The following is a 26,337-nucleotide window of genomic DNA, read 5'->3' as shown; positions in this document are numbered from 1 at the left end:
CTTCCAGCCTTTGAATTCTTGTCCTTACAGGGCCCTCTCGTGGCCAAATCCTTTCCCTCTCCTTCCTCCTGAGAAGCAGGAACAAGTGAAGAGGGCAGAAATGTGTGACGTTTATGTGCCTTGTTGCCGTGGAAAGCCTTACCTTTTAATACAACATGACTTTCAGACTCTACTCCAAGCCACTTTTGTTCCTTGACAAGGAAGGCCTTTTACTCATCCCCTGCTGTGCAGTTTCTTTCATTCCTCAGCAGGGGGAAAAACACCACCATCAGCTTTCAGAGGAAGTAGCTGAGTACTCCCTTGTACAAGACAGCTACTCAACAGTATGATTCAAAGCTGTCTTACCCTTTATGATAGCAGATAATACACCATTTACCTTGAGTAATAAGTACAGTAGCAGTACTATACATCAGCAGGTATGAAGAAACATTCATTTATTCACCACTGGCACAATCCAGTTTCCGGGTACCTTCAAGGTAGGAGGACAGATGGTCCAAAATATACTAGGACAGCATACTGTGCAGTGTTTCAGAGTGCCTTGGATTCTGTCCTGTGGAGCTAGCACTGCGCTGTTACCACCAAAACATTGTTGCAGAAGGGAGTCAGTGACGCTTTAAATACAAGGTTCAATTCCATCATGTTACAATACACAGAGACCTCTGCAGATGTTTCCTACTGTGGTAAGAATCCAAATTCAAAGCAAAACCTAAAATGTCACTTACAAGAGTCCTTACACAGAACACCTTAGCAGCACTTCCAGAAAGTGATGCTTCAGGCAGACCGCTGTACTGACATCTCAGCAAGCGGCAATTTAATGGAAGAGTTAACTTCTCCAGATCTGAGGTTACTGACATGCAGAAGCTTTAACTGTTCCCAAGCACAAAGTCCAAAAAAAGGGGACTGTTCTGAAGACAAAGACACAGCTAAGTCTCACCTTTGTGCCACAAGGGGAAAAAAGACAGATTAAAAATGTCAATGCCTGCTTAACATAACTCCACACTAAGGATCATTTAAAGCTTCCCTTGGAAAGCTAAAGCAAGACTTCAGCACTTGATCAAATGTTTTTAGGAGTGATCACAACACCAAGACATACAGAAAAAAAGTGTCTTTATTAGCATTGTTACAGGCAATGCATACATAAGAACTGATCCTTAAAGTGTACAACCCCCCAGCCAAGTTTAAAGCAAGAGAATCAGCAGATTGAGATCTATATTGTACACATGTGCAGTATCAGGATCTCTCTGGACCTTCCAACAGAATAGACTGAAATCACTTTACAAAAAAAGGTAAATAAAAATAACACCCATTTTAAAAAAGAGCCAGCTCCTAACAAGCTGGCAGAGCATCAAAAATATCAAACAGGGTAGCTGTCCAATCAGAAAGAGTTCCTGTAAGGTTCGAGTATTGCATTGTTCACACCCTGCATATGCCAGGCATCAAGTTTAAAGCTTAGTAAAAAACACACACCTAAGAGACAAGGTGGAGCTTAGATTTTTACATCTGCATTTTGTCAGTTGTTACTGAGGGTTTTTTTGAATGCATCATCAGTACAATTAACATCATCGCTGGGTGGCGGCAGTACGGAGAATGAACCTTTTCCCTTTGTTATGAGCTCTGAAATTAAGTCAGTGTGAATTAGCAACATCCCTCTCTGGAATCTTTAGCTGACATGACCTGATGCCAATTCCAAAAAAAGCACCCTTAAAAACTTTTAGGCTTTTTTTCTAAGTGGGTAAATATTTAAACTAGTTAGCAAAATTAAACACCAGAATCTTCAGAAGTTATTTTTGTGCATAGTTAAATGCTGCAAGATGATTTCACATTTAATAAAGCAGACTTTAAAGCAGCAGCAACTCGCAAGAAAAGGTGTTCCCTTAAAATATCAATCTTAGCTCAGGGGAAATATGTGGGGTTTTCCCTCCCTCCCCCCAGCCTCTTGCAATTGCTTTTCATCTACACTGGATTTTAGTGCAAGTCATTAAATTGTTTGATATCCAGCATGGCTTCTCTTTCTGCCAATCAAGTAAGCAATCAAGACAATTAGAACAAGACCAGCAAGGGCTGCACCAACTATTATAGGGATCAGCATGTTATTTTCATCCAGTTGGCATTCTTCCACTGAAGAGAGAAAAAGATCCATGTTAGGCACTAGTCCACCAATAGATGGCTACATCTAGAACTGCAAGCTTCTGCCCTCAGCACGTCAGATAAAACTGGCTCTAGTTAGCGTCTAGCTTAGCTTGCCAACAACCAAAAGGAGGCCAAGCTCACTAACTATCATCACTCTGGATAATAGTACCAGTTGTACACAGATTCTATAGAGATTTACATTAACTGTTTCCTTCTCTAGAGCTGTTAGTATTATGCCAACACATCACTCCACCCCCAGCCATATTGCTTTAACCATAAAGGACGCCATTAGCTACGAATAAGGAATTTCCTGGAACTTTGCCCCTTTTAGGCAATGGCCTGCACAGTTCATAGGGAAAGTTAATGTTCTTCCTTAATGCCTCCCTTGGCCACAAGGAAGAATTTCTAGTTATTTCAAAGCTTTTTATGTAGCTCTTGCACTAGCCTCAACTCAGGCATATAATCAGCCCCCCAACATCTGTAGTAGGGCATACAGAGACTAAACATAGCACCTACATCCTGACATTTAACTAGAGATTATTGTACCAAAGTATGTTTCATGCATCTTAGACTCCTCCCCTAAACTGTAAACCTCTTACCTGCCCCAAATTTGTCTCCATCAATCTTGAAAACTTGGATCTGAACATCAAATACATTCACAAGGGCTTTGTCTGTGACCTGGAGATTCTCCTCTGCACTACACTTGTAGGAGTTTCCTACTGTAGCTCTCAGCTCACTCATGCTGTTGTTTGATGCTTCAAACTGTGGAACTGTGAAATAGAAAGTCTTAGAATCCTGAAGAGCAGGAGCTGTAAGCTCACAGGACGTAATTTGATACATTCATCCCCGACATTAACATGTTACTTAATGCAGTAACCCTTAATATTTACAGAAGTAGTCACTAGAAACAGACTTCTTAAAAGTTCTTACCTTTTGCTTCAGAAGGCAGAGTTGTGCTTACACTCACACCTTGCAGGAAGAATTTTTCAGCACTTGTATTCTTTTAAAACAAAACCAACAAAACAGTAAGTTGTCATTTAAGCTAACAGCATACAACAGAAGCTGTTAACATTTTAGTTCAGGCCTGCATGCATTTTGAGAAGGCTCTTCAAAGGATAGTCTACAATTGGAACTAGCATCCAAAGAAAGAGCATTAGCAGAGGAAAGCTACAGAAGGTATGCAGCATCTTAGGGAAGGTTGCTTTGGAGGAGGGAAGGGGGTAGAGAAGGGGGGCCCTGTGACCCTTCAGAATTATAAATTGACTTCTACACTACAGGCAGAGTCCCACCCACACTTTAACCAGGGTATTGCAACAATCTCACCTGTGCTACAGGTACAGCTTTAAACCAGCTCAGTACCCTACAAAGATGGGGAGTCATTTAATAGCCACAGGTCAAGGTGATTGCATTTGATCAATCCCATGAGTATTAAAAGGGAACATGAAGCTCTCTGACAAACAGTGGATTCAGTCCTCCAGAGTACCCATTTCTACTACAGCACTAGGGCAGGGCTGTGGAAACCAGGATTTCCAACCATCATGTACACATAGGCCTTGGGCTGTACACAGAATATTGGGGACTTAAATCCTGTTCCAGACTGGTACAGTTAGATGAGATGCCTGCTTGTCACACACTGTTCCCAGTTAGGGCAAGAATCTTTACAGAGTAGGCAATACAATCTTGAAAGAAATTCTCATTCGAAAATGGGATTTTTGAATCTATCCCAAAATAGATTCTGGTGTATATACAAGGGCACATATGTATATTGTTTCTTCACAGTTAAAGTACTAAACTTTCTAAATCCTAGTATTAAGACCAAAGGAATTATTTACCACCTTTTCTCTAGCTGCAGCTATTTTCCTCTTGTACTTGTCCCAGTTAGTATTACCACATGAAAAGTCCTGCAGCGCCCACACACTGTGTCTAGGATTCTTACCAATGCGAAGTGGAAGATGACACTTGTTTTCTCAAAAGTCAGATTCAAGAAGGCAGATGTATTGTCACATCTCCCAGAAGCAGCTGTGTTATTTGGTATGAAATTTAGCAAATCCAAGCCCATCTATGAGGGAAAAGGACCAGTTATGACATCTGAAGAGACTAACACGTCATCATGCATTCAGCCAACTTCTAGCTTGCTTGTACTCAAACCCATAGAATGCTGTATCTGCCCAAACATTACAGACAACTGGGCAGAGACAAGTTAAAGGCGAAGCTTTTTGCAGCCTTGGCTGGCTTCAACCAATAACCTGCTGCTCTCTCCATATTAAACTTCTTTAGTCCTAGCAGTATAAGGAAAAATATCAGTAACCACCACTACACAGGGGGCAATAAGCTATAAAATAATGCTGTGACATAATGAAGGAGCAATCAAGGGAACCACCTGCAAATTCAATAATCTTATAAGTCACTTATTTAAAATGCTTTGGCTTTGCTCATGGTAGATGGTTTTATATTGTCCTTTATCTGCAGGAGGATGTAGGTTAAATGCACTTGCAAAAGAAAAGAAATGACCACACAGAAACCTTTCAGTAGTTCTTAGTTGATCCTCATGTGCTCATAGTACTTTGGAAAAACCTATATGCCACCTTCTCCACTGGTCATTAAACTAGGAATCAGTTGTTCCAGTAGAGCTAAAATGTCAGACTACAGAATACAGCTTAGAGAAATTCAAGCAATTAAGGTAGCTAAAACACAGTTGTCATCATCACAAATAAATGCAACAGGCTCCTTTGCACCACCACATACAGATTAAGCAGCTAAAGCCTATATAGATACCACCCTCTTCACACCAGGTGCTTTATCACTGAGATCCAACTTAAACCTACACAAAAGTGGCCACAGTTTGCTTGCCTGCATGTGTCCCCGTTAGGTCAGATTAAGCCCCAGGACAGGAAAAAGCAGCTTGTGAACAAAGGTCCTTATAAACAAAGCTGTACTGAATAGGAAGGTTTGATGACCCTTGGTCATTGCTTCCTCTTGAGGGTCTTCAGCAGTCATTTTGGGATTATTCCTCATAGCTTTGCCTTACCACTTAGTAGGCAACAGGTTTGACCATGTAGCTGGTGAGGTGGGCTTTGCATCAACAATGAAGAGAAAGAACCTGTGCTGGGTCTGGATCTTGTATCAAACACGTAACATTTCTGCTGATAAAATCTACTATTAAGTAGCTGTTAAACACTGAAGTCAAACCCAAGCTTCTTGGGTGTTAGCTGCAAGTTAACTCTAACCAAGCCTGTCCAGTTTTACAGTAGTAATTTTCCCTTCTAGCAGTCATTCACTGTTTATCATTCAGGTTCCTCAAGCCAAATTCCTGTACTTTAACAGTTAAGAAAACCTTGTTCAGATGGCACCTTTGATAATAGGATTCCACCTACTCATACCCTTGTAATTTTTACTGTTCAATGACTGTACACACTTACTGGATTTGAAAGGCAAATTTAGTGCTCTTATTGAATGGAAAAATCTTTAATGACCACTTTCAGTAGAAGAGAACTGTTTGAATCATCACTACTCTACTCCAGTCCAAATGAATAAACTCAAATAGAGGACAATCATGGATGAACAATACAAAGAACTGGCACATTTTTAAAAGAGAGATGTTAGCCTGTAACAAGTCTTTCCCAAAGAAGGAATGTGAAAGTTTTGAAGAAAGGAGAAGGAAAAAAGTACCTTTTCATCTTTTTTCAGATAGGTGATATTAAGCTGTAATCCCATGTAGGCAAGCACACAGGTTCCATTGACACCGGTCACGTTGTATTTACCGACTGCAGGATTTGGGGGTGAGGCAGTTGGCGCTGGACTAGTTGTTGGAACCTGGCTAGTAGTCTGTTTAGGAGTTGTGGGAACTAGAGCAGTAGTAAAGACCGTATCTTCAGCACATTCTGTCACTGGAGGGAACAGAAAAGAGTCATTACCACACAAAATGAAGCTGTGGGATGAACTACTCATTTAATCCTCCAGGGAAAGAAAAGAACACAATGTCAAGTAACTTTTTCTAATAGAAACACGGGTAAACCATTACCTAAACTCTTGTTGCAAAGTCTGAGACACTTTCAACAGCTAGCTGTGAAAATTACACCTCTGCTACTATTTACAGAAGTTCATGGTAACTACATCTGCTTTCATTCATGTGTCATTTCATTTTGCTATCAAGTCAGGATAAACAAAGAGGCTGCTATGCTGACAGAGCTAGCATTCCTGATGCATGTTCACAGCAAGGGTGAGATGACTACCACTTAGACACTCTGGGCACTTGTGTGCTAGAAGCAGAAGAACAGTTGCACCCACTGTTAAAATTGTTCTCCTAGGAGAGGTGGTGTTCTTCCTCTTTCAGTTGCACCACCAGGTTGGGAGGACCCTATGTCATTCTCTTGGCAATACCCACAGTAACATTAAAATACTGCTGGACCTCTTGAGTCTTCATAGCAGTGCTGTGGCTCTTCCAAGGCAAAAAGACTGAAAGAACAGCAACTCTGGTGTTGTTTCTGTTTGTTTTTCCAGAATACTTAGAACACCTGGCAGTGAGACCTTAACATGATCTGGGAAGAAATCATTTTCTAGCATTGAACTTCTGAGCCAAAACCTAGGTCAAAGCAAAGATGTTACTGTGCTAGAGGCTTCCATGTTCCCAGACAAGGTCATCTTCACATGACAAGATACAAGTTTGTACTTTGTAAGAACAGCAGCAAGTGCAGCAATTGTCAATTCTGACTCAAAGGGCCTACTTCTAAAATTTAATCCCTACATATCCTGCAGATAATAGATACCTAATTAAAAGCCTCTGAACTTAAACAGCAACTTAACTTTCAATTACAGCTCAGAAACAGGAACTCTAATCACACCTTCTGAAGTTATACAGAATCAAACATAGCATACTTTGCTATTGCTACTGCATTTCTGGAAAGTTAAAGAGCAGAGGGAAAGTGGCTGAATGGAGAAGTGACCCATTTTCTGTAGGCTGACACTGGTCAGGTCCCAAAATGTGATAATTTCCTAACAAACAAACCAAACAGCAGATTTACTAGTACTTCAATGAAGGATTTCCCTCCACCTGCAAAACCTCAACATATACAGCCTCTTACTCAAGCTGGCAGAGATGGAAACAGCCAAGTGACTTCAAGTAGACGTTTGTCCTAAATGGAGTCTTGATACATTATTTTCATTGTACTGAGTTACAGCATAGCTCCTAGACACTATTCAAGACAGCTCTGAAGATCAGACAAATCCTTATGTCTTCTTCTGACAGGTACAGGAAAGTGACAAAACTACCAACAAAACGAAAGCCTTCTTTTCTTCAGAGCTGCAGATAATCACTACTGTAACCTCAGTCACTAGGCTCCAAGGTACTACAACAAAAGTTACCATTACTAGTGATGCCCACATGTACTGAATAGTGACTATTCTGCCTTCCAGGGAGCCTTATCTAGATCACCAGCAGAAACATCCTCTACTGGAATAGTTGTAGGCAAGGAAAAAGTTAAGGGAGATTTCCAGGTATAACATTTATCAATAACTAGCTGCCAAAAGAACAGGGAAGTTTTCAAGCCTACAAGAATGGAAAAGAGGAGTGAGTCTGGAAAGAAGAATAGGGTTTCAGGGTCAAAAAGATTCAAAAAAGGATAAAGTGAAAATTCTGACTGTCTGAATAAAATAAAAAACCTAACCAACCAAAATCCCCCCAATTTAAAAAAAAAATAAATAACCAACCCAAAACAAGCAACAACAAAAAAAACCCCAAACCAAACACCACACCATACCACCCAAACCACCACAAACCCAAACAGACCAAGAAAGATATTTCTCTTCCTACTGCACAAAGAGCTATCTAGGAGCAGACCCAAGACAATTAAAAAACAAACAACAAAATTTAGAGATTATGATAATTTTAAGCAAAAAACCCCACTGTGCATGGCAATATATGGAAACAAAAAGAACTAACCCAAAGCCTTGACCTCAGACCAGGGTCTATTCCAGGGTCACAGGCAATCACATGGGTTTTACAAGGATAAATAGTTTCATCAACAGTGCTGCCAGAGGATGGAGAAAAAAACAAAACCAAAAAGCACTGGGGAAGTACTCATGGCAAATAAAAGCATTTCATCTAAGAGAGAAGAGAAGGAAGTGTAGGAATAGAAAATAAAGCAAATGCTGACAAACTGGTCTTGCATAAGGAACACCCCCCAGAAATAATGCAGTATTGAATTTCCAGCCAAAGGACTTCGTAAGAACAAGTAACAGGTGGTCTTAAAAGTATTCTACAGAACTTCAGTAAAATGTCCCTACTGTGTAAGTTAAAACCCATCTTCTCCTGATATCACAGCTAATGTTCAAGCCTGCTGATGACTGATAATTACTGCAGTCATCCAGTATAACTGATTCAGGATGTTGTGCTTTAAAGTAGTAGATAGTTCTGAAGACTGAAGTAATAGAAACAAGATATTTTCTTTAAGTGACAAATATAGGTCCATATCTTTGCTGCAAACTGGTTCACTGAATGGAAAAGACTGATCAAGGGACCATACACTGATATCTAAGGTAGCCACACAAAGCAGCCATAAAGAAGTCAATGCCAGTACTATCACACATCAGGCAAGACATTCAGGGAGATGGGACAAGGCAGAGATGCATTTGTAGAATCTATGCCACGCTGGCACTAACTACCCTAATTTTAAGATTCAACTTAACAGGTGCAGAAATAGGATAAATAGAATGAAAGTTCTCCATTTCCCAGAGAATCATAGAATGGTTTGGGTTGGAAGGGACCCCTAAAGGTCATGTAGTCCAAGCCCTTCTGCAGCAAGCAGGAACATCCTCAACTAGGTCAGGTTGCCCAGATGAAGACTTCTTACTTGTTCCAAATGCAAGGCAAAGGCTTACTACACCTTAAGACAGAATAGTTGATCAGTTTACATGGCTCTTCACATATGAAGAGTGTTGCTACAAAAGCAAAGAACACAAACACAACATTAGGTAGCTTTATCTTCTAATCATTATAGCAGTGGCATTTCAAAATGCTTTTCAATACAAGCAATCAGGACACAAAAACATACTTTGTGTTTGAGCCTGACATAGAAAGAACGTCCCTGTTACTGCTTGCATAAAGTGTCCTGTATGAAGATGTAAATACCTGCTCCCTACAGAGTGGCTATTTGTCACTATATTGCTAATCTTCCCCAGGGCACACAGTAACTAGTTCAAATTACTTTGGCAGAGACATAATACTTGGCAGTTATCAAATATTTCTTAATCTAGGATTTTGGCCATGAGCCCCAGGGATCTAACCGCAGCAGATGTTTCCATTCAAATACTCAAGAACAGAAGAAATGTTCCCTAATACCTATCTTCTAGTCTATGCATGCTGACACTCCTATGGAGAGCACCTAAAGCAGGTCCACTTGTTCCAAAAAACGTTGCTACCAGAGCTTCAGATCTAGTTTGAACCTTCTTAAACACACTAGTCAGGACTTCAAAAGAAATAATCTATTGCTGTAAATATCAGCGCACCAAGTACATTTTCTGCTACAGGATACCTACTGTTTGTACTCAAAGTGCCATTTGTCAGATAGGCTTCCAAAGTAACGTTGCTAAAAGTGATGTTCACATTCTTCATATTGACATGCTTGAAGCTGATGCATCTGTATTTTGTTCCCATATGTGCCACAATAGTAGTTTTGTGAGATGCTTTCTTCACGTCTCCTGTAAAAAGATTGCACTGCATTAGTCTACAACAGTATTCGCAGAAACCAATTGGTATTGTATTTGGAAGGGCTACACAATGAGAACAGGAAGTTTTCCTTTTACCTGTAGTTGAATTATGGAATAAAGTTGCATCTGACAGATTGTAGTGGAAAACTAGTTCTTCAACTTGGTACTTGTCTGCATTTTCTGTAAAATTCAGGCTTAACGAATGTCCTGCTCCAAAACCCAATACCAGGACGGGATGAGATGTGTTAGCTTTGCCACATGAGCTCTGTGGCTCTACTGTAGCATTTTGTGGAAGAAAAAAGTTTGCAAACTGTAGGGCAGAAAACAAAATACATGTCAATGGGATGGTCTAACAGCTTTTCCTTATTGCTTTCTTGAAGTATTCCATGAACCTGTCACAGGACACAGCTGACACTCATACATGCTGCAAGATGTTCACTTCTACACCTGTATATAGCAAGTAGCATGTTACTGGCACTTGGATTCCTGAGATCACTGCTCTCTGAAATTTGAGGATGATGGTATGCACTTGTAGCACCTCTTACACTTTTCCCCTCTATGAATTTGCAGGTACTTCTGTACTCGGTGAGTTAAATCTGGAACACTCTGGACACGTGAAAAACACAAGAATGCCAGCTTTGTTTCTTGTAGTACAATTGAGCAAGAACAAAAGCAGCAAATGGCAAAACCTAACATGTATCATAGCCAAACTTTTATTACATATTGAGAAGTAATATGGCACCTGAAGAACAATACACTGATTACAGGAAAGTTTAAAACTTACTGTTTACAAGAAGAAACAGCCAAAAAACATGTTATGAGAACAATTACCTCTGCAAGCAGACTTGTATACCAGTATCAGCAGGATTTCACACCATCAGCACCACTGAAAAAGTGGACTATGCAATGAAACACTCAGCTCAAGTCACACACAGCAATTACACCACTGGTAAAGCAGTAGGTACTTTTAAATCTCACATTACACTAATGGGGGTCATTCTGCCCCTGTACTCAGCACTGGTTAGGACACACCTCGAGTACTGTGTCCAGTTCTGGGCCCCTCAGTTTAGGAAGGATGTTGACTTGTTGGAACAAGTCCAGAGAAGGGCAACAAAGTTGATGAGGGGTTTGGAACACAAGCCCTATGAGGAGAGACTGAGGGAGCTGGGGTTGCTTAGGAGGAGACTCAGGGGTGACCTTACTGCTCTCTACAACTACCTGAAGGGAGGTTGTAGACAGGCAGGGGCTGGTCTCTTCTCCCAGGCAACCAGCACCAGAACAAGAGGACACAGTCTCAGGCTGGGCCAGGGGAGGTTTAGGCTGGATGTTAGGAAGAAGTTCTATACAGAGAGAGTGATTGCCCATTGGAATGGCCTGCCTGGGGAGGTGGTGGAGTCACCATCACTGGCGGTGTTCAGGAGGAGACTTGATGGGGTGCTTGGTGCCATGGGTTAGTTGTTTAGGTGGGTTGGATACGATGATCTTGAAGGTCTCTTCCAACCTGGTTTTATTCTATTCTAATAATCAACTTTAAGAGTGCTTCAGAACAGGCAAGTGCAACGAGATTATAAATAATCCATGATTTGCAAGCTACAGATTTGCTCAGTGAGGGGATCACAGATTTCTGGGAAGTTCAAAAGCTGTGTGCTGATGGCTATCTCGGTTTAGGTTTAGTCCATGTAAGCATGACGAAGTTCACCAAAAGACAACTGGTAGCATCTTTGTCTTTGTAGTTCAAATGAAAGACGTCTTAGCTACTAAAAGGATTGGTGTGAAATTTCAGTCTAAGGTCATTTCACACATATATTGTCTGTTGTGGTTTCAGACAGCCTTGACTATGTTTAACTAGAAGAAACATCAGTAATAAAAGAAAAGTTGATGCAGTATGATTGGAAGGAAGTCTGTGCTGAAGCAAATTTCCATGCTTAAGTATTTGTTCCAAGTCTAGATACCACACACATGCAGAAATGCCACTCTTGATAAACACAAGTTAAAGCCAAGCAGCGAGACATCCTCCTTACCTCTTTTTGTCCATTGCTTTTGTATTCCACCGAGAAGGCTACTGTCAGATCAGCAATTATGCAGGCCTTACCACTTGAATCTTTCAACTCAAATGAAGAGGAAGCCTGTAAGAAGCCTGTTAAGAATGACAAGTGGTTGACTTGGTGTCATTTAAGTTTTAATTTACTATCACAAGGAGATAAATATGGAAAGCTGTGCATTTTAAATGGAGTACATCCTACAGCAGCTGAGTTTGTAAACTTGACCACCACCAACCTCTGTACTACCTTCAACATCACTAACACTGAGGACAAATTTAACATCCCATTTATAAAAAGACAAAGCCACACAAATCAGAACTGTTGACATGCTGGGTCCTTGGAGAATAAAAACTTGCAACACCAGCCACACTGTTCAAAGCAGCTACTTAGTGCTCACCCTACACAACTAGTTAGCAAGCTTCAGACAGAACCAACTTAGCATATTTGATCCTGTATGCCCACAGTGCTCAGCCATTCCCCAGCAGCACACCATGCAGCCTCCATTTCCACTGTAGCAGGACACTCAGCTGTACAGGCACCGAATGCAGCCTTTAGAAAGATTGGATCAACTGCAGATGTTTTGGAGGGGCTGCCAAAAATAGCATGATGGAGCATGCCATCCTTACCAGAAGAACTTTAATGTCATCGTGCTCTCTGCACTTGAGAGGAGGGATGGAGGCCAAGACCTTGAGACAGACTTGAGGTTGTTTTCCTGACTGGTTGAACCTCAAAAACTGAGCTGCTGACAAAAGCACAGCTTCCCCCACCTTGCTCCCCTCCAGCACCAGCACTAGTACAACTGGTCACATGAGTACTGACCTAAGAGGGGTAAAGGGGTAAAACTCAACCTAGACACAGGGTAAGAATGTGTGTTGAGAGAAGCACTGGATCATGTATGTTTTCGGACAATAGCATCAACTTAGACCAGCATCCACTGCCAATGAAGCTCCACCTAGGGGATGTGTTACATCAGGCTGGATACAGACAAAGATGGTCATCACACATTTCATTTGCTAACCGGGCAGTGCTCCTGTATCCAAAATCATACCAAGGTATTCCAAGTTCTTTATGGTAGAGCATATTATTCTTCTGATTCTCAATTTGTCACCACACACATTCAAACCTCACTACAAAAAGACTGCACCGTTTTTATGCTAGCACTTTATCAGCCTGCATTTGCAACAACTTCAGTCTTGCAGAAAACCTGATAAATAAAACCCAACTGCAAGACATAAATCACTATCTCAAGCAATTACACTTCAGAGTCAAACACACTAATCCAACTGCTGATACAGCAAAAAGATCTGAGGGATTATCCATTAGCTCGCTTCCTTCCCCAAGAAGCTGTTCAAGAGAAAATTCCAACTTGAATTTTTCACGACACAACTATGGTGTATACAACTGTATTAAGACAAATATTAGGAAAGATTGGACTTCTGCCTTTTGAGCTTTGGTAGAAGGCCCTTCAGTTGTAGGAACACATTGGAAACAATTTCTCTGCCAGTTGGCATGCATTTTCCCTCCTTGCCTACCCATTAGCAAAAAGGTATCTTCCCCCAGCATCAAAGAGGGACAAAATTGAAGCTGGAATTCAAACCAGAGAGGAAAAACTGTTAAGAATGAATTGTGTAGAAAACAGGTATTTCAAAGCAAAACCATCTTACCTTTTCCTTTGTGTCCAGCTCATAATATTCATCAGGGAACACACATTCACAACAAAATTCTATTTATTGCAGTTCAGAGCAATCCTAGAAGCAGCCAATGCCCCTCCACATGGAAATTTCAATTTGCAAAGTTCCCTTCCACTTCCTGGAACTTGTTTACATTTTACCCAAGCACTGAAAAGCAAGCTGCTTACACTTTCTTGAGGCCCAGAGTAGAAAACACCACAGAGGCAGGGAATAAGAGTCCAAGGCTACTTGAACTCACACTATGAATGGAAATCATGCTAGAATTAAAGCCTTCAGTGTGCATACTGACTCCTGTGTTTGATAGCTATTAAAAACCTTGGTGATTTTAGAGCTAAAAGACAACTGGCAATAAAAGTGACAGAAGAAAACAAAACCAAAAGGAAACAAATTAAAAAACCCCAAGAACAAACACAAACCCAGTTTTAGAGAGAAATGCAAGGAAAAGAAAAGACTGACAAACAATTAAGGAAAAATATTGCTGACCTAAAGGAAAATGTGACAGACCTGCCCATTACATATGACTCAGAGGACAACAAAAGACAACGCCAAGGTACCAGAAAGCACTAAATGGAAGGCAGAGTCTGGGAATGAAAAGCAGACAAATCAGTCCCAGCAAGTCTAAGTGACAGAGAATAAGGAGTGTGAACAAACTGAAAGATACTACCTGCATAACTGTTAAGATTTTTTTCAAGGTTGAGTGACACAACACAATTTCGTAAGTATGGAACAAACACTACAAATCCCCACTCCTTTTTAAGGCATGTTCAGGAGCTACTGGATTTGCAGTGCCAGTGATGAGACAGACATCCAGCACGAGACACTGAGCTGTCCTCAATGAAGTGCCAAGAGGGACATTTTGCTGCAAGTTTGCTGACATGCTCAAGGATGGTGATTAGAGAAAGCGTGATCCGAGAGAAATGCAGATGAAATCAAGAGAAACGTAGGACAAAGAAAGATTAGCAAAACACCCACTGAAGAACAAATCAAGACACCAAAGGAAAGAATGTCCTGCCTACTCTTCACTGCAGCCAGCTTAAGGCAGAGGAACAGCTCACTGGGTTTTGCAGGAAAGCAGCTGTTGAGTTTGTGAAGGCAGTTTCAGTGTCAACTAGTGATTAATGCATGAATCATCACCAGCCCACAAATAGTAAGAGCCTACAGTCAAAATGTCAAGAATACAGAAAAGCAAACTGATGTTGAATCAATCTGTCCTGGGAATATTTCTAAGTTACATAAAGTAGTGCTACATTTTATCACAGCATCTCTGCAAACTGAGATTATTGCTTGTATTTCTCCTAAAAATATATTTTTCTGCTATTTAGCACAAAAACTGAGAGAATCTCTGGCTTCTTAATTTCAGACTTCAAACACACACCTCAGTACTTGGTGTCATGGTCTAGTCATGAGGTCTGTGGCGACAGGTTGGACTCAATGATCCTCGAGGTCTCTTCCAACCTTAGCGATACTGTGATATTGTAAAGTGCCCTATCTAACAACTATCTGTGATAAAGCAAGTGAGGTACTTCAGATTTAAATAAGCTGAGGAGTTCTTAAAACTTTTCAATAGCAAACCGTAAATGTTGTGAAGTTCATTATTCACTTGGTTAGAAATGCTCCACTAGGGCTATCTAGTAGAGGAATCATTATAAAAATGTACCACAATTAAAGAAATCTCATTTACTTCAGATGTTTCCTTTATATTCCAATAGGTTCCCCCCCCCCCAAAAAAAAGGGTCTTGTACAGATTTACTCCAGCTGCATATTTTCAGTTTAAAATCCTACCAATCTCTTCCTTTACACATCATTTCTGAAATTACAGGCTCATGCATAAAAAGATTGAAGGCAAAACAGTTGCAGCAACAGCTAGATACAATTTTAATTAAATCCAGCATCCTACCCTACATCTAACATAGTTAGATCAAAAAAAACAACTATTTCAGAGCCTATTGACAGTCTGAAATAAAATACATCTACAAAAAGTTAAATTTGTTTTAACTACAAAACTAAGAAAACAATCTAGCACGTTTAAACAACTAAAACCTAATGCCCTTTGAATATAGCTTTTAGGATGGCTGGATTCCCAATCTCTTGGCCACACAAAGATGCTTTGGGGTTTTACCCTTTTTCTGATTGAAACCCTCTTAGCCAAGCACAGCTACCCTTGGGTTACTCTCCCACATAAGGAAAACCTACTGAGGGAGAAAGATGAATGGCTGTTGTACTCTAGAAGAGCAAGCATACGTTAATGGTAAATGCTCACGCTGTCTGCTTGCAATGAAGACTTCAGTTACTATAGTTAATGATTAACTCTGTCTCCAATTTTTACTAGAAACATGAACAATAAGGATCTCAAACACAAAAGCTACTTGATGTAAATTTGGTGTTTGCTACTGTAGTCTTGTTTCCTGCATAAGTAAAAACTTCTTTACAAATTCTCTCTTGGAAGAAAGGACATCAAGCAACACCAATCTACTTGGGCACATACTCCGTATCATCTTAGTCCAAGCAAGAGAGATATCCAGCAGATAAGACTGTTTGCAGTTACTTTGAGTGACTGTGGCAACAGTGATGAAAGCCATGGCTGCAGCACAGCCCAGCTAACCGCTGTGACACTGGTTTAGAGCATCACAGCCTGGTGGGTGTGACGCCCTGTGATTATGGCTCAGCAGACTGATGCCAGCAGTACACAATTATCCTAAACCTAAACTACAGTGTCTGTCTCACTCTGCACCTTGGCCCAGATGTTCACACCATGCACACAGCAAATGCTGCTATATACAGGGCATTAATCCAAGGAGAAGTCTTACCTCTTGTCTGAAGGATGTTTATTTTCTATTGCACTTGTGAAAACAAATGCCCAGTAATTTACTAATTCTGACCATTCAGAAGGATCCTGTCGTCTCAGTGAGATTTTGTGAACAAAGACCCCAAAAATCTATGCCAGAGAAGAGAATGGAAAAAATCCCCAAGGAGTTTTTCCTCTCCTCTAATTACTTGCCTTCTAAGCAGCACTCCCAGAGCAACACCTGGTACAAATCCTTTCTCAGAAGACCAAGTCAAGACCACATATTTAGGATCCAGGATCTATATTACATAGAAATAGTACTGAAACCCCAAGAACTTCAAAAATACCTTTTTTTTCCCAGAAGATCAGTGTTTACTAGCCCTAACATTACTAGAGAAAACTGAAGGCAGGAAAATCCCTTGACAGACTTGATGTATGAACCACTTTGCAGGAGACTAGATTTGTCTTCATAATATATTATGAGTTACACTTGTCTTGTCACCAACAGACTCAGAACACTTGACTCTGGCTACCTGGAAAGCGTAGCAAGAAAAGACAAGGCTGGACTCACTTCAGCTGCTGTTGAACACACAAGCACATACATAGTAGTGGAAAAAGGGAACAGAACTTGATTCAAGGATGGATGAGAGGGGTTAAGAGAATCAGCTGCATTTGTGCAGGTGCCACAGCTCATTATATCAAGTTTCTAATCTAGCCCTGGAAGATGCATGCTTGCCAGCTAACAGATAAGTTAATGCAGTCTCAGATTGGCTTTGATATCTTGTTGATTTCCATTATGGCAGTAAACATTCATTTTTCAATTTAAGTCTGCAGACCAACAATCTCTGTCTTTAAAAACACGTTTATAAGGGTACAACACTATTTTTAGCAGCTGTACAGTTGCCATTTGGCCAGAGAATTGCATAACTGCATCAAGTTTAGTCACATGAAACTTCTTTATGATTTCCTACCTAGAAGAAGGAAGTCTTGGGATAGGTCTACAGCAGCTGATTACATGAGTCCACTGGGAGATCTGAACTCATGTGGCTAGACCCTTTTCAGCATTTACAGAAGTCCATTTTGCACCCGCTCTGATCAGAGCTGCTGTATAACAGCACACAAGCAACACACATCCTTCAAGGTAGACAGCAGCCCAAACAACATTTTGGAGGAAGAAGCATTGCATCAACAATTTAAAAGCCACCCCAGAGGAGATGATACTGGAAAAAATACAACAAACTAACTGCTTGACTAAAACTATTCTAGTCCTACTGAGGACAGAGCAAATATCACCCCTCCCAAAGGAACTAAACACATACCATGCTCCCATATTACACAGACCCAATTGTGTCTTATTAGGCATCAGAAGACACTGAAGTTTAACAAAAAAACCAAACTGTATTAAGTGTGGACTACTGTACTCAAGTCTGAACACTGGAATGGGCACAGCGAGACAAACGTCCACTCTGCAGAAATCAGCTACACCTGTAATGGTGTACTCTCCTAACAGGGTGCTACTAACACACACACACACTGTTTGAATTAGTGGAAAAAGTAGTACTGACAGTCAGCAGTGATGTCAAAGGACAGAGAAGGTTAAGAAACTGTTACCCTTAGATTGAAAGGAACAGCAGTCCATCTTGAAGACAGATACACAAAGAAATGAAAGTTTAATTTACCAAAATATTTTAAATATATCTAATTTAGAATTAAGATAATGCAATGAACAGGTCAAACAGCATTTGTACTGCTGCCAAGCAGGTACCCAAAGGGTGTTCTATCCAGCTTAAGAGAATAGATACCAACAACCCTGTCATAGCACCAAGCTTTCTCAAGGAATTTCCAAATAACCATATCTGACTTGAAAAGAAACTGCCGCAGTTAAGCTGCAATCAGCAAAGGCAAGGTGTGCCTTCTTAGTGCTAGAAACAAGTTATCTTTAAGACACAGAAAGGCTTAACAGAGATAACAGTAGTTAACTTCTCAAAATAGCCATCTTCTCCTTGAGGGACAATTCTTCAGCTTATCATCTGCTACTGATTAGAAAATACACTATTTACTACAGAACAATCTAGAAGCAAGTTTCACACACAAAAAAAAAGATAAATGAAACTTCTCAGTCAGCCTGAACAGGAACCAAGGGAGCATATCTCAAAAGTGTTATGTCAGGGAGTCTATGGAGTTCTTATGCAGCAAATAAGAAGTTACAATGCAACTCAGAATAGCTGCCGAAGTCAAAACTGAGTAACCTATCACATGGTGACACTCTTAGGACTAGTACACAAATTCAGATCCTTAAGAGACTGTGTCAACACACTCAATCTACCAAGCAAATGCTGTTCAGGGAAGCATTTGGCAAAACAATGTTTCCAATGTTGCCCAAGATAAAAGCTGTTGTATTTTGTGAAAACTAATCTATATTCAGTCTCAGTTCTGCAAAGCCAGCAATGCCAAGACTAAGGGAAACAACACAACATCTAATTACTCAGTGACTGGAATTTATTATCCACGTTTCTCTCAATTATCCCTACATTGCTAGCAAGGTTGGAAACTCCCCTTTGGACTAGAATTGTGCAATAGAAACACGTGGATTATGCACCAATAACCCTGAAATGGCTTCTTGCTACCTTGTCAAACTCTTTTTTCCTACCCTAAACCTCAGACACTTCCTTATTTACTCACTAATACCAAGCCCATGTCTGATTCTAAACTCAGTTTTCCAGGAATGTTTTCTCTGATGTTTGTTTCAGTACAAAAAAAAACCCATCAACAAAACCAAACAAAATAAACCACCACAACAAACAAACTATAAACTACAGGTGCTCAAAGAGCACATGCAGCTCTGTTGGGCTTGGCACACAACCCAGGTGACCCATTGTACTCCAACAACAGACAGGCACCATCTTCTTATTCATTTTAAATAAGCAATTGCTAAGCTTGAGGGGAAGCACTTCATTTCCCGTAGCCCTGTTTCCCTGTATTTATCACTGCACTACCCAAATCCTCTTTTCATTCCATATCCATGTTTGATATTTGGGAGGAAATTCGTCATGAAATACTTAGTGCTGACATACAAAATATTCAGCTTAGTGCTTGCTGCTCAATGTGAATGGAAAACTGAAACAGTAAGTGAAGTGTGGTGAGGCATTCTGGAGGGCTTTTTTTCTATTGTCCCAAAGTCAAGGCATTGCCAAACAAGCTTTCACATCTGACCCACCCATGCTAATCCTACAGCCTCCTGTAGTAATTACCTTATCCTCACCAGTGTTCACTCAGATGACTAAAAGGCTGCACATGAACCAAAAAGGCCTAAAGAATTCATCTCCTACCTCCTCATATTCTTCTCCCCTTACTACCATCCAAGCCCCACACTGTTGCAGAAGATTGTGGAAGGTGTTAGTACCACCAAGTTTTCACCAGAGACTGTAGGATAAAGTTATATAGAAGTACTTGGCAACTAGACACTGGTACAAAACTTTGGTGGTCAGTAAAGCACTACTCTGTAGTAAAATAAACTAGTCTGTTGCCTCAGCTACGGAAGCCTAATACATTTTACATGCCAGAAAGCAGCAAAGATAATGCACCTAATTTTGCTTAAAACTGCTAATTAAGCAGGAGTAGAGTCCTACAAAATATGATCTCTGGTACCACTTGAACTACACAGGCCGATTAGAAGGGGGAAAAAAAGGCAGATTCTTCATTGAAATCATAACTGTATTACGCAAACTACACAAGGACTTCGCATTATAACACCAGTTTAGTGCCACTTAAGATGCCAATCTTAAAAAGCAAGTGTGATAGCACTGCAAGTCCCCATGCTGACCAGATTGGCTTAAAAGAGCTGGGTGTTTGAACTGTTCAGCGATCCTTGTGAGTGACAGTTTTCAGACTCCATGAAACAGTCAACCAGGATAAAAAAATTTACTACCAAAGGAAATTTAAACTGGTTTTGAAGGTTATCATAATCTCCAAAATAACAGCAGATAAACATTTTCAACTGCTGATTTATCCAGGAAATATTTTTGCTGGCTGGTATAGAAGTTTCCTCTGCTGTCAAAGCCACACTTCAGAAATTTGATAGTGTTGCATGATGTGGTTTTCAATGCAAGAAGTCTAAAGCATGGTAGTTATCAGTAAACAAGCCAGACACATGTCCTCATAAAAACAGTCTTGCCACACTAACCATCTTCTCACGAAGGCACTAAAATCTCTCTATTCCAGCGACATTTCAGATTTCACTCAAGATATTGCAGGACGAAAGCCATTAAGCAAGGGAACGTTACTTGCCCTACAGAAAAGGGCTACTTCCTAGCCATGACATCAGTTGCTCCTGCGTCTCCAAGCCTCTTGAGAGTTAAAGGCGTATTTTCGAGTCCTTCCCGGGCCGTTGCTCCTAAATCCAGTGCAGATGCTCTGATGGGCGTCCCCATGCTCAGGCTCTTTCTCCAAAGCACAGCTGCAGCAGTCGCTGCCATCTCCCCACCATCCTCCTACTTCCCGCAGCGGGTCCGCAGGGGCCCGGTACAAGGAAGAAGAAAGATGACCTCCCCAAAGGACCCGCCGCCTCCCAGCAATCAGACGCTTTCATCCCCCCCCAGCCCGGGTCGAGTCACGACCGGGCAGCGTGCCGTGCCGCCGCCTCCACAGAGGCCTGCGACTCCCACGGTCAGAGCTACTGCCCCGGAATAGCAACAGCAGGTGTAAGGCCGTGGGCAGGTCTCCTGTTACAACCAGCGCACAGGTGCCGCCGTCGGCCCAGAGGCCGCCCCAAGCCTCTGCGACCACCCCCCCACCCCCGCTCCACCTCCTGCTGGACGCGACAGGCCAAGGTCGCTCCAATCCCCTCCTTACCGAGCAGGGTGGCCGCCGCGAGTAGCCCCCGCGCGCCCTGGGCGCGAGCCATGACGGGGGCAGAGCGAGGCAGCACTGGTGGGAGTGTGGAGAAGGGGCGAAGGTAGCGGAGGGGGGAAGCGGCAGCAGCGGCACACCGCGCTCGGGAGACTGGCGACGGCCCCGGCCGATCATATGACCGCTAACGTCACCGGGACCGCCCTGGCGTCGCCACATGACCCGCGCGCTCAGCGCAGGGGGCGTCCCGACCAATGGGGAGAGGGAGGAATGTCGCGAGAGTAGGGGGGGAGACTGTCGGTTTCACTCGCGCCCGAACGGCCGCTTATGAGGCGCTCGTGTTAATGTGCCTGCGGGAGCGCGGGCAGGAGACGACCTGTTCGTGGGCATGGGCACGGGGCAGTGCATGGCGCCGTGCCTCCGCACAGCTGTGTGGTGGTGGGTACGTGTGTGCATCCACACATCCTATGAGTGGCAGGTGCGGGCCTGCTCTGTGTGGTTGCGTGCAGCGCCATACGTGTGAACAGCACACAGCATCACAAGCTGCTGTGGTTCAGTCCCAGGCCTCTGTCAGCACCAGCCCTAGAATCAACACCATATACATTGGAAAACACTTTTACAGTCATCTGTTTCTAGATACCACTGCCAAGTCCCCTGGTAAACCATGTCCCTAAGTGCCATTTGTATCTTGCAAGTATTTCCAGGGATGCTGACTCCACCACTTCCCTGGGCAGCCTGTTCCAAAGCTTGACAAACCTTTTGGTGAAGAAATTATACCTCATGCCCTTTTCTCTTGTCCTGTCAGTAGGTAGAATAGAGCAAAACAGCCATACCTGGAATACAGCATCCAGTTTTGGGCTCCCCAGTTCAGAAGACAGAGAACTGCTGGAGAGACTCCAACGGAGAGCCATGAGGATGATTAGGGAACTCTAGCATCTCCCCTGTGAAGAGAGACTGAGATCCATGGGGCTATTTAGTCTTGAGAAGACTGAGAGGGGATTTCATCAATGTGTACAAATATCTGAGGGGTGCGTGTCAAGGGGATGGGACCAAGCTCTTTTTGGTGGTGTGCAGTAATAAGGAACAATAGGTTCAAACTTGAGCATAGAAGATTTCACCTCAACATACGGAGAAACTTCTTTACAGTGAGGGTGATGGAGCACTGGAACTGGCTGCCCAGGGAGTTCACGGGAGTCTCCTTCTCTGGAGCCTTTCAAAACCCAGCTGGGTGCATTCCTGTGCGGACTACCTTAAGTGATCCTGCTTTGGCGGGGGGAGTTGGACCCAATGATCTCTTGAGGTCCTTTCCAACCGGTAATATACTGTGATACTGTGAACACCCACTTCACTACAACCTCCTTTCTTATAGTTGTAGATAGTAACAAGGTCTCCCCTCAGCCTCCTTCTCTCCAGGCTAAGCAGTCCCAGTTCCCTCAGATGCTCCTCATAAGATTTGATTTCCAGACCCTTCCCTAACTTTGCTGCCCTTCTTTGGACGTGCTCCAGCACTTCCAATGTTTTTCTTGTACCGAGGGCCCCAAAACACAGTATTCAAGGTGCAGCCTCACCAATACGGAATACAGGGGGACAGTCATTTCCCTGCTCCTGCTAGCCACACTATTCCTGATACAGGCCAGGATGCTGTTAGCTTTCTTGACCACCTGGGCACACTGCTGGCCATGCTCAGCCAGCTGTCAACCAACACCCCCCAGTGTTATTTTTCCACTGGGCACCTTTCCAACTGCTCCTCCCCAGGTCTGTAGCATTGCATGGGATTGTTGTGACTCAAGTGCAGGATCCAGTGCTTGGCCATATTGAACCTCATGCCATTGGCCTCAGCCCATAAATGCAGCCTGTCTAGATCTCTCTCTAGAGCCTTCCTACCCTCAGGCTGATCAACACATTCTAACCCAGCTTGGTGTCACCTGCAAGTTGTGGGCACAGGCCACCTGCCCAGCCCCCATTTGCTTCACCAATGTGTCAATGGGCATTCAGAGGTTTGGGGTCATTCTGCAAACTGCCATATCTCTTAACCCTGTATCTTGTTTTGGATGAGAGCCATGAAGAGTATCACAGCTCAGGCCAGCCTTACCATCTCTAGGTGCTTACCTGTGGTTCCCAGTGGAGAATGCAGCACAGGCACCCATGTGTTAAAGGGGAGCTGACAGAGGGTGAGAAATGGCTTTGATGAGCAGTTAATCTGCAATGTAGAACTGTATTGTCTCCAAAATGTGTTTCTTGCTTCTGAGTTTAAAGACAGTCTAGGTGAGTATGGTTTTATTGCACAGAACTAATTCAGACTCAGCTGTATAGAAGTGCTGGAAGTTAACAGTCCATTGTCTCTGAAGTGATGTGTCTATGTATACCTGTGTATAAATGTGATCCACATGTGTGTTCCAAACCAAAACAGGGACTGGTAATGACGTGTGCTTGCTTGCATGGGTAAAACTATTTGCATTTTCACGCAGTCTCTGATGTTGTCTTATGTTTTTGTAAACAAGAATGTTTGAAAAATCCCTTTTTCTTGCATCAAACTGGATAAGAAGAGGTGAAGTTCATCTATCAACATTCTCAAGTGTTAGCATAGTAATGAAGAGAGGGAGCCCAGGCCATCTGATCACTTTGTAATTCAATGCTCTTTCTTATCTAAGATGTTAAGGATATGCTTTCTTCATACAAAAACTCAGAAGTACTTATTTTGGTACTGAAATCCTATTTCTAGTACTGTTGGAAAGTGTGCCAATGGCAGAGTGCTTCTGCTTTCTCAAAATGATTGCCATGTCATCCTCCTTTTCATTAGATTGTACTCCAGATTAATCAGCTCTGAGACAGAATCATTTATGCTCCCAAGTTGCCTTCATACATTTTTACTTTGAACTAATTTGAAGTGCAGTTTAGCTACTACCAGCTGCTAAGTCTAGCCACTGTAAATTTGATAACCTTTCCCTGATGTTTGTCTCTCTTCACTTGCACTTCCTGTTTCCCCAAACATATTTGAGAAGCTTATTTGCCCTTTAGGGTGGCTTGGGATGTGTCTTTCTTTTTCAGTGCTCTTGGTACAAACAGACATTTCTTTCTAAATGCTGCATTTTCATCTGTGCATTTTTTGAGACTGAAATGTTTTATTTCCATTTGTTTGCCATTCCCTGCAGCATTACTAGCAATCTTTATTCTTTCCATCTATTGCCAAAAGCAGAAGTCAGCTTGAAAAAGGATATAAAGGAACAACTCTGGTCAAGTGTTTCAATGAGTCATTTGCAGAGGAGCTGAGGTTAATGGAGGTGGGACATGGGTTGTTCTTATTTATTTGATCACTGCTTTTGGAACCTACACTGGCAGTGGAGGAAGGTCTGTGAAATACTTGAAGTCTGCCAGACAACAAACTAGAGAGGGAGGCCCACAGCAGGTGTAGACATGCTGTGCAGTACTCTGCCCCTCTCCTGGAAAATTGGCATGTGCCCATGAATTGAAAAATGACAGATGTTTGGCTTACTAATAATTAATATCAATATATAAGTTGCATCAAGCAACAATATTGTGACACGAAATTGGTAAAGAATGTAAGCCTATCAGCAGACAACAATGTTGATCTTACATGCTGCGGGTCATTAGTTTACTAAGCCTTTTGTAGTGGTGTAGAGACTGCATAATAACCAATTGCCATGTCATTGTCAGTAGAATTATTACCAGGGTGTTTGTTAGCCTGTTTTCTTAATGGAATAAGCCTTATGCAACCATGTTGGCTATCAGCCTCAGTGTTGAATAATCTGTTGTCTCACATCAATCAAACTTGATAGCGGGATAAGACACAACCAAACTGAAGTTGCAGCTTCTGTAAGAGCTGGTATACAGACAGCCCTGAGATTCAAATTACTCACCAAGGGAAATGTAGCTCATACCCAGACCCCACACATTTTGTTTCACAGAGCTGCTGTCCAACCAACAGTTGGTTGCAGTTCCAGATTAAACACGGTGCACCTCCTGACCCCTCTTCAGAGCCATGGATGCAGAATGGCTGCTTATGGGAAAAAACCATGGGAAATGCCCAAAGGATCTATTTTAAATTAATAGATTACGTTAATAGAATGATTTGGGTTGGCAAGGACCTTAAAGATCTTCTAGTTGTATCCTCCCACCATGGGCAGGGACACCTTTCACTAGACCAGGTTGCTCAAGGCCTTATCCAGCCTGGTCTTGAACACCTCTGGGGGAGGCATCCACAACCTCCCTGAGCAACCTGTTCCAGCGTCTCCCCACCCTCACTGTAGAACCATAGAATCTAAGAGCTGTTACTACAATACATGCTGTTCTGCAAAGACTATCGACATGGAGGATAGAATTTTTTTCCAGGAAAGAATTTCCACAAAACATGACCTTGTTTCACCTGTAGCCTTTTCACAGTATCACAGTATCAACTAAGGCTGGAAGAGACCTCAAGGATCATCGAGTCCAACCTGTCACCACAGACATGACTAGACCATGGCTGACTCCACAGTGCCACTTTCTTTCTGAAGAGATTTGATAGGAATAGATAATTAAGGTTATAGTACAGATTCCACTTTCACTAACACACCTCCCAAAGATCATGTGTCTATCTGTGTAACAGATCAATTGTGCTGGGCTTGGCTGGGACAGAGTTAAGTTTCTTCATAGTAGCTGGTATGGGATGGTGTTTTAGATGTGTGCTGGAAACACTGTTGGTAACACAAGGAATGTTTTAGTTATTGCTGAGCAGTGCTTACACAACATTAAGGCCTTTTCTGCCTCTCACACCACCCCAGCAGTGAACAGGCTGGGGTGAACAAGTAGGGAGGGGACACAGCTGGGACAGCTGTCCCTAAGTGACCAAAAGTATATCCAATACCATTTGATATCGTGGTCAGCAATAAAACCTTGAGGAAGAAGGAGGAAGGGGATGATGTTTGAGGAATGTCATTTGTCTTCCTAAATAACCATTACATGTGACAGAGCCCTGCTTTCCTGGACATGGCCAAATACCTGCCTGCTGATGGGCAGTAGTGTGTTAGTTCCTTGTTTCTCTCTGCCTATGTGCACAGCTTGTGCTTTACCTGTTAAACTGTCTTTATTCCAAACCACAAGTTTTCTCACTTGTACCATTCTGATTTTCTCCCCCATC

At 42.2% G+C, this 26,337-nt stretch overlaps 1 protein-coding gene across 1 annotated transcript; it reads right to left on the bottom strand.

Moving 5' to 3' along the window:
• Nucleotides 1-1,090: 1,090 nt before the first annotated feature.
• LAMP1 (lysosomal associated membrane protein 1) lies at nt 1,091-21,386 on the bottom strand. Its single transcript, XM_068137054.1, has 9 exons — nt 21,204-21,386; nt 11,856-11,971; nt 9,931-10,144; nt 9,664-9,825; nt 5,800-6,017; nt 4,067-4,189; nt 3,061-3,130; nt 2,730-2,900; nt 1,091-2,118 (listed from the first exon to the last, which is right to left on the bottom strand). Exons 1-9 carry the CDS (start codon nt 21,253-21,255, stop codon nt 1,979-1,981), a joined length of 1,266 nt encoding a protein of 421 aa, XP_067993155.1. The 5' UTR covers nt 21,256-21,386; the 3' UTR covers nt 1,091-1,978.
• Between the last annotated feature and the right edge of the window lie 4,951 nt (nt 21,387-26,337).

This window comes from Melanerpes formicivorus, unplaced genomic scaffold (assembly GCF_026170545.1).
Source record: "Melanerpes formicivorus ecotype bairdi unplaced genomic scaffold, bMelFor1.0.p_v2 SCAF_1, whole genome shotgun sequence".
In the NCBI taxonomy this organism is placed as follows: Eukaryota; Metazoa; Chordata; class Aves; order Piciformes; family Picidae; genus Melanerpes; species Melanerpes formicivorus.
Note: the sequence above shows the minus strand (reverse complement) of the source record. Positions and strands in the feature narration are given on the sequence as shown.

Coding starts and splice junctions, on each gene's coding strand:
- LAMP1 (XM_068137054.1), bottom strand. CDS start 21,255: ATGGCTCGCGCCCAGGGCGCGCGGGGGCTACTCGCGGCGGCCACCCTG. Junction 9,826..9,930: donor ATTCCATAATTCAACTACAG/GTAAAAGGAAAA, acceptor ATCTTTTTACAG/GAGACGTGAAGAAAGCATCT. Junction 3,131..4,066: donor TCATCTTCCACTTCGCATTG/GTAAGAATCCTA, acceptor TTGTTTTAAAAG/AATACAAGTGCTGAAAAATT.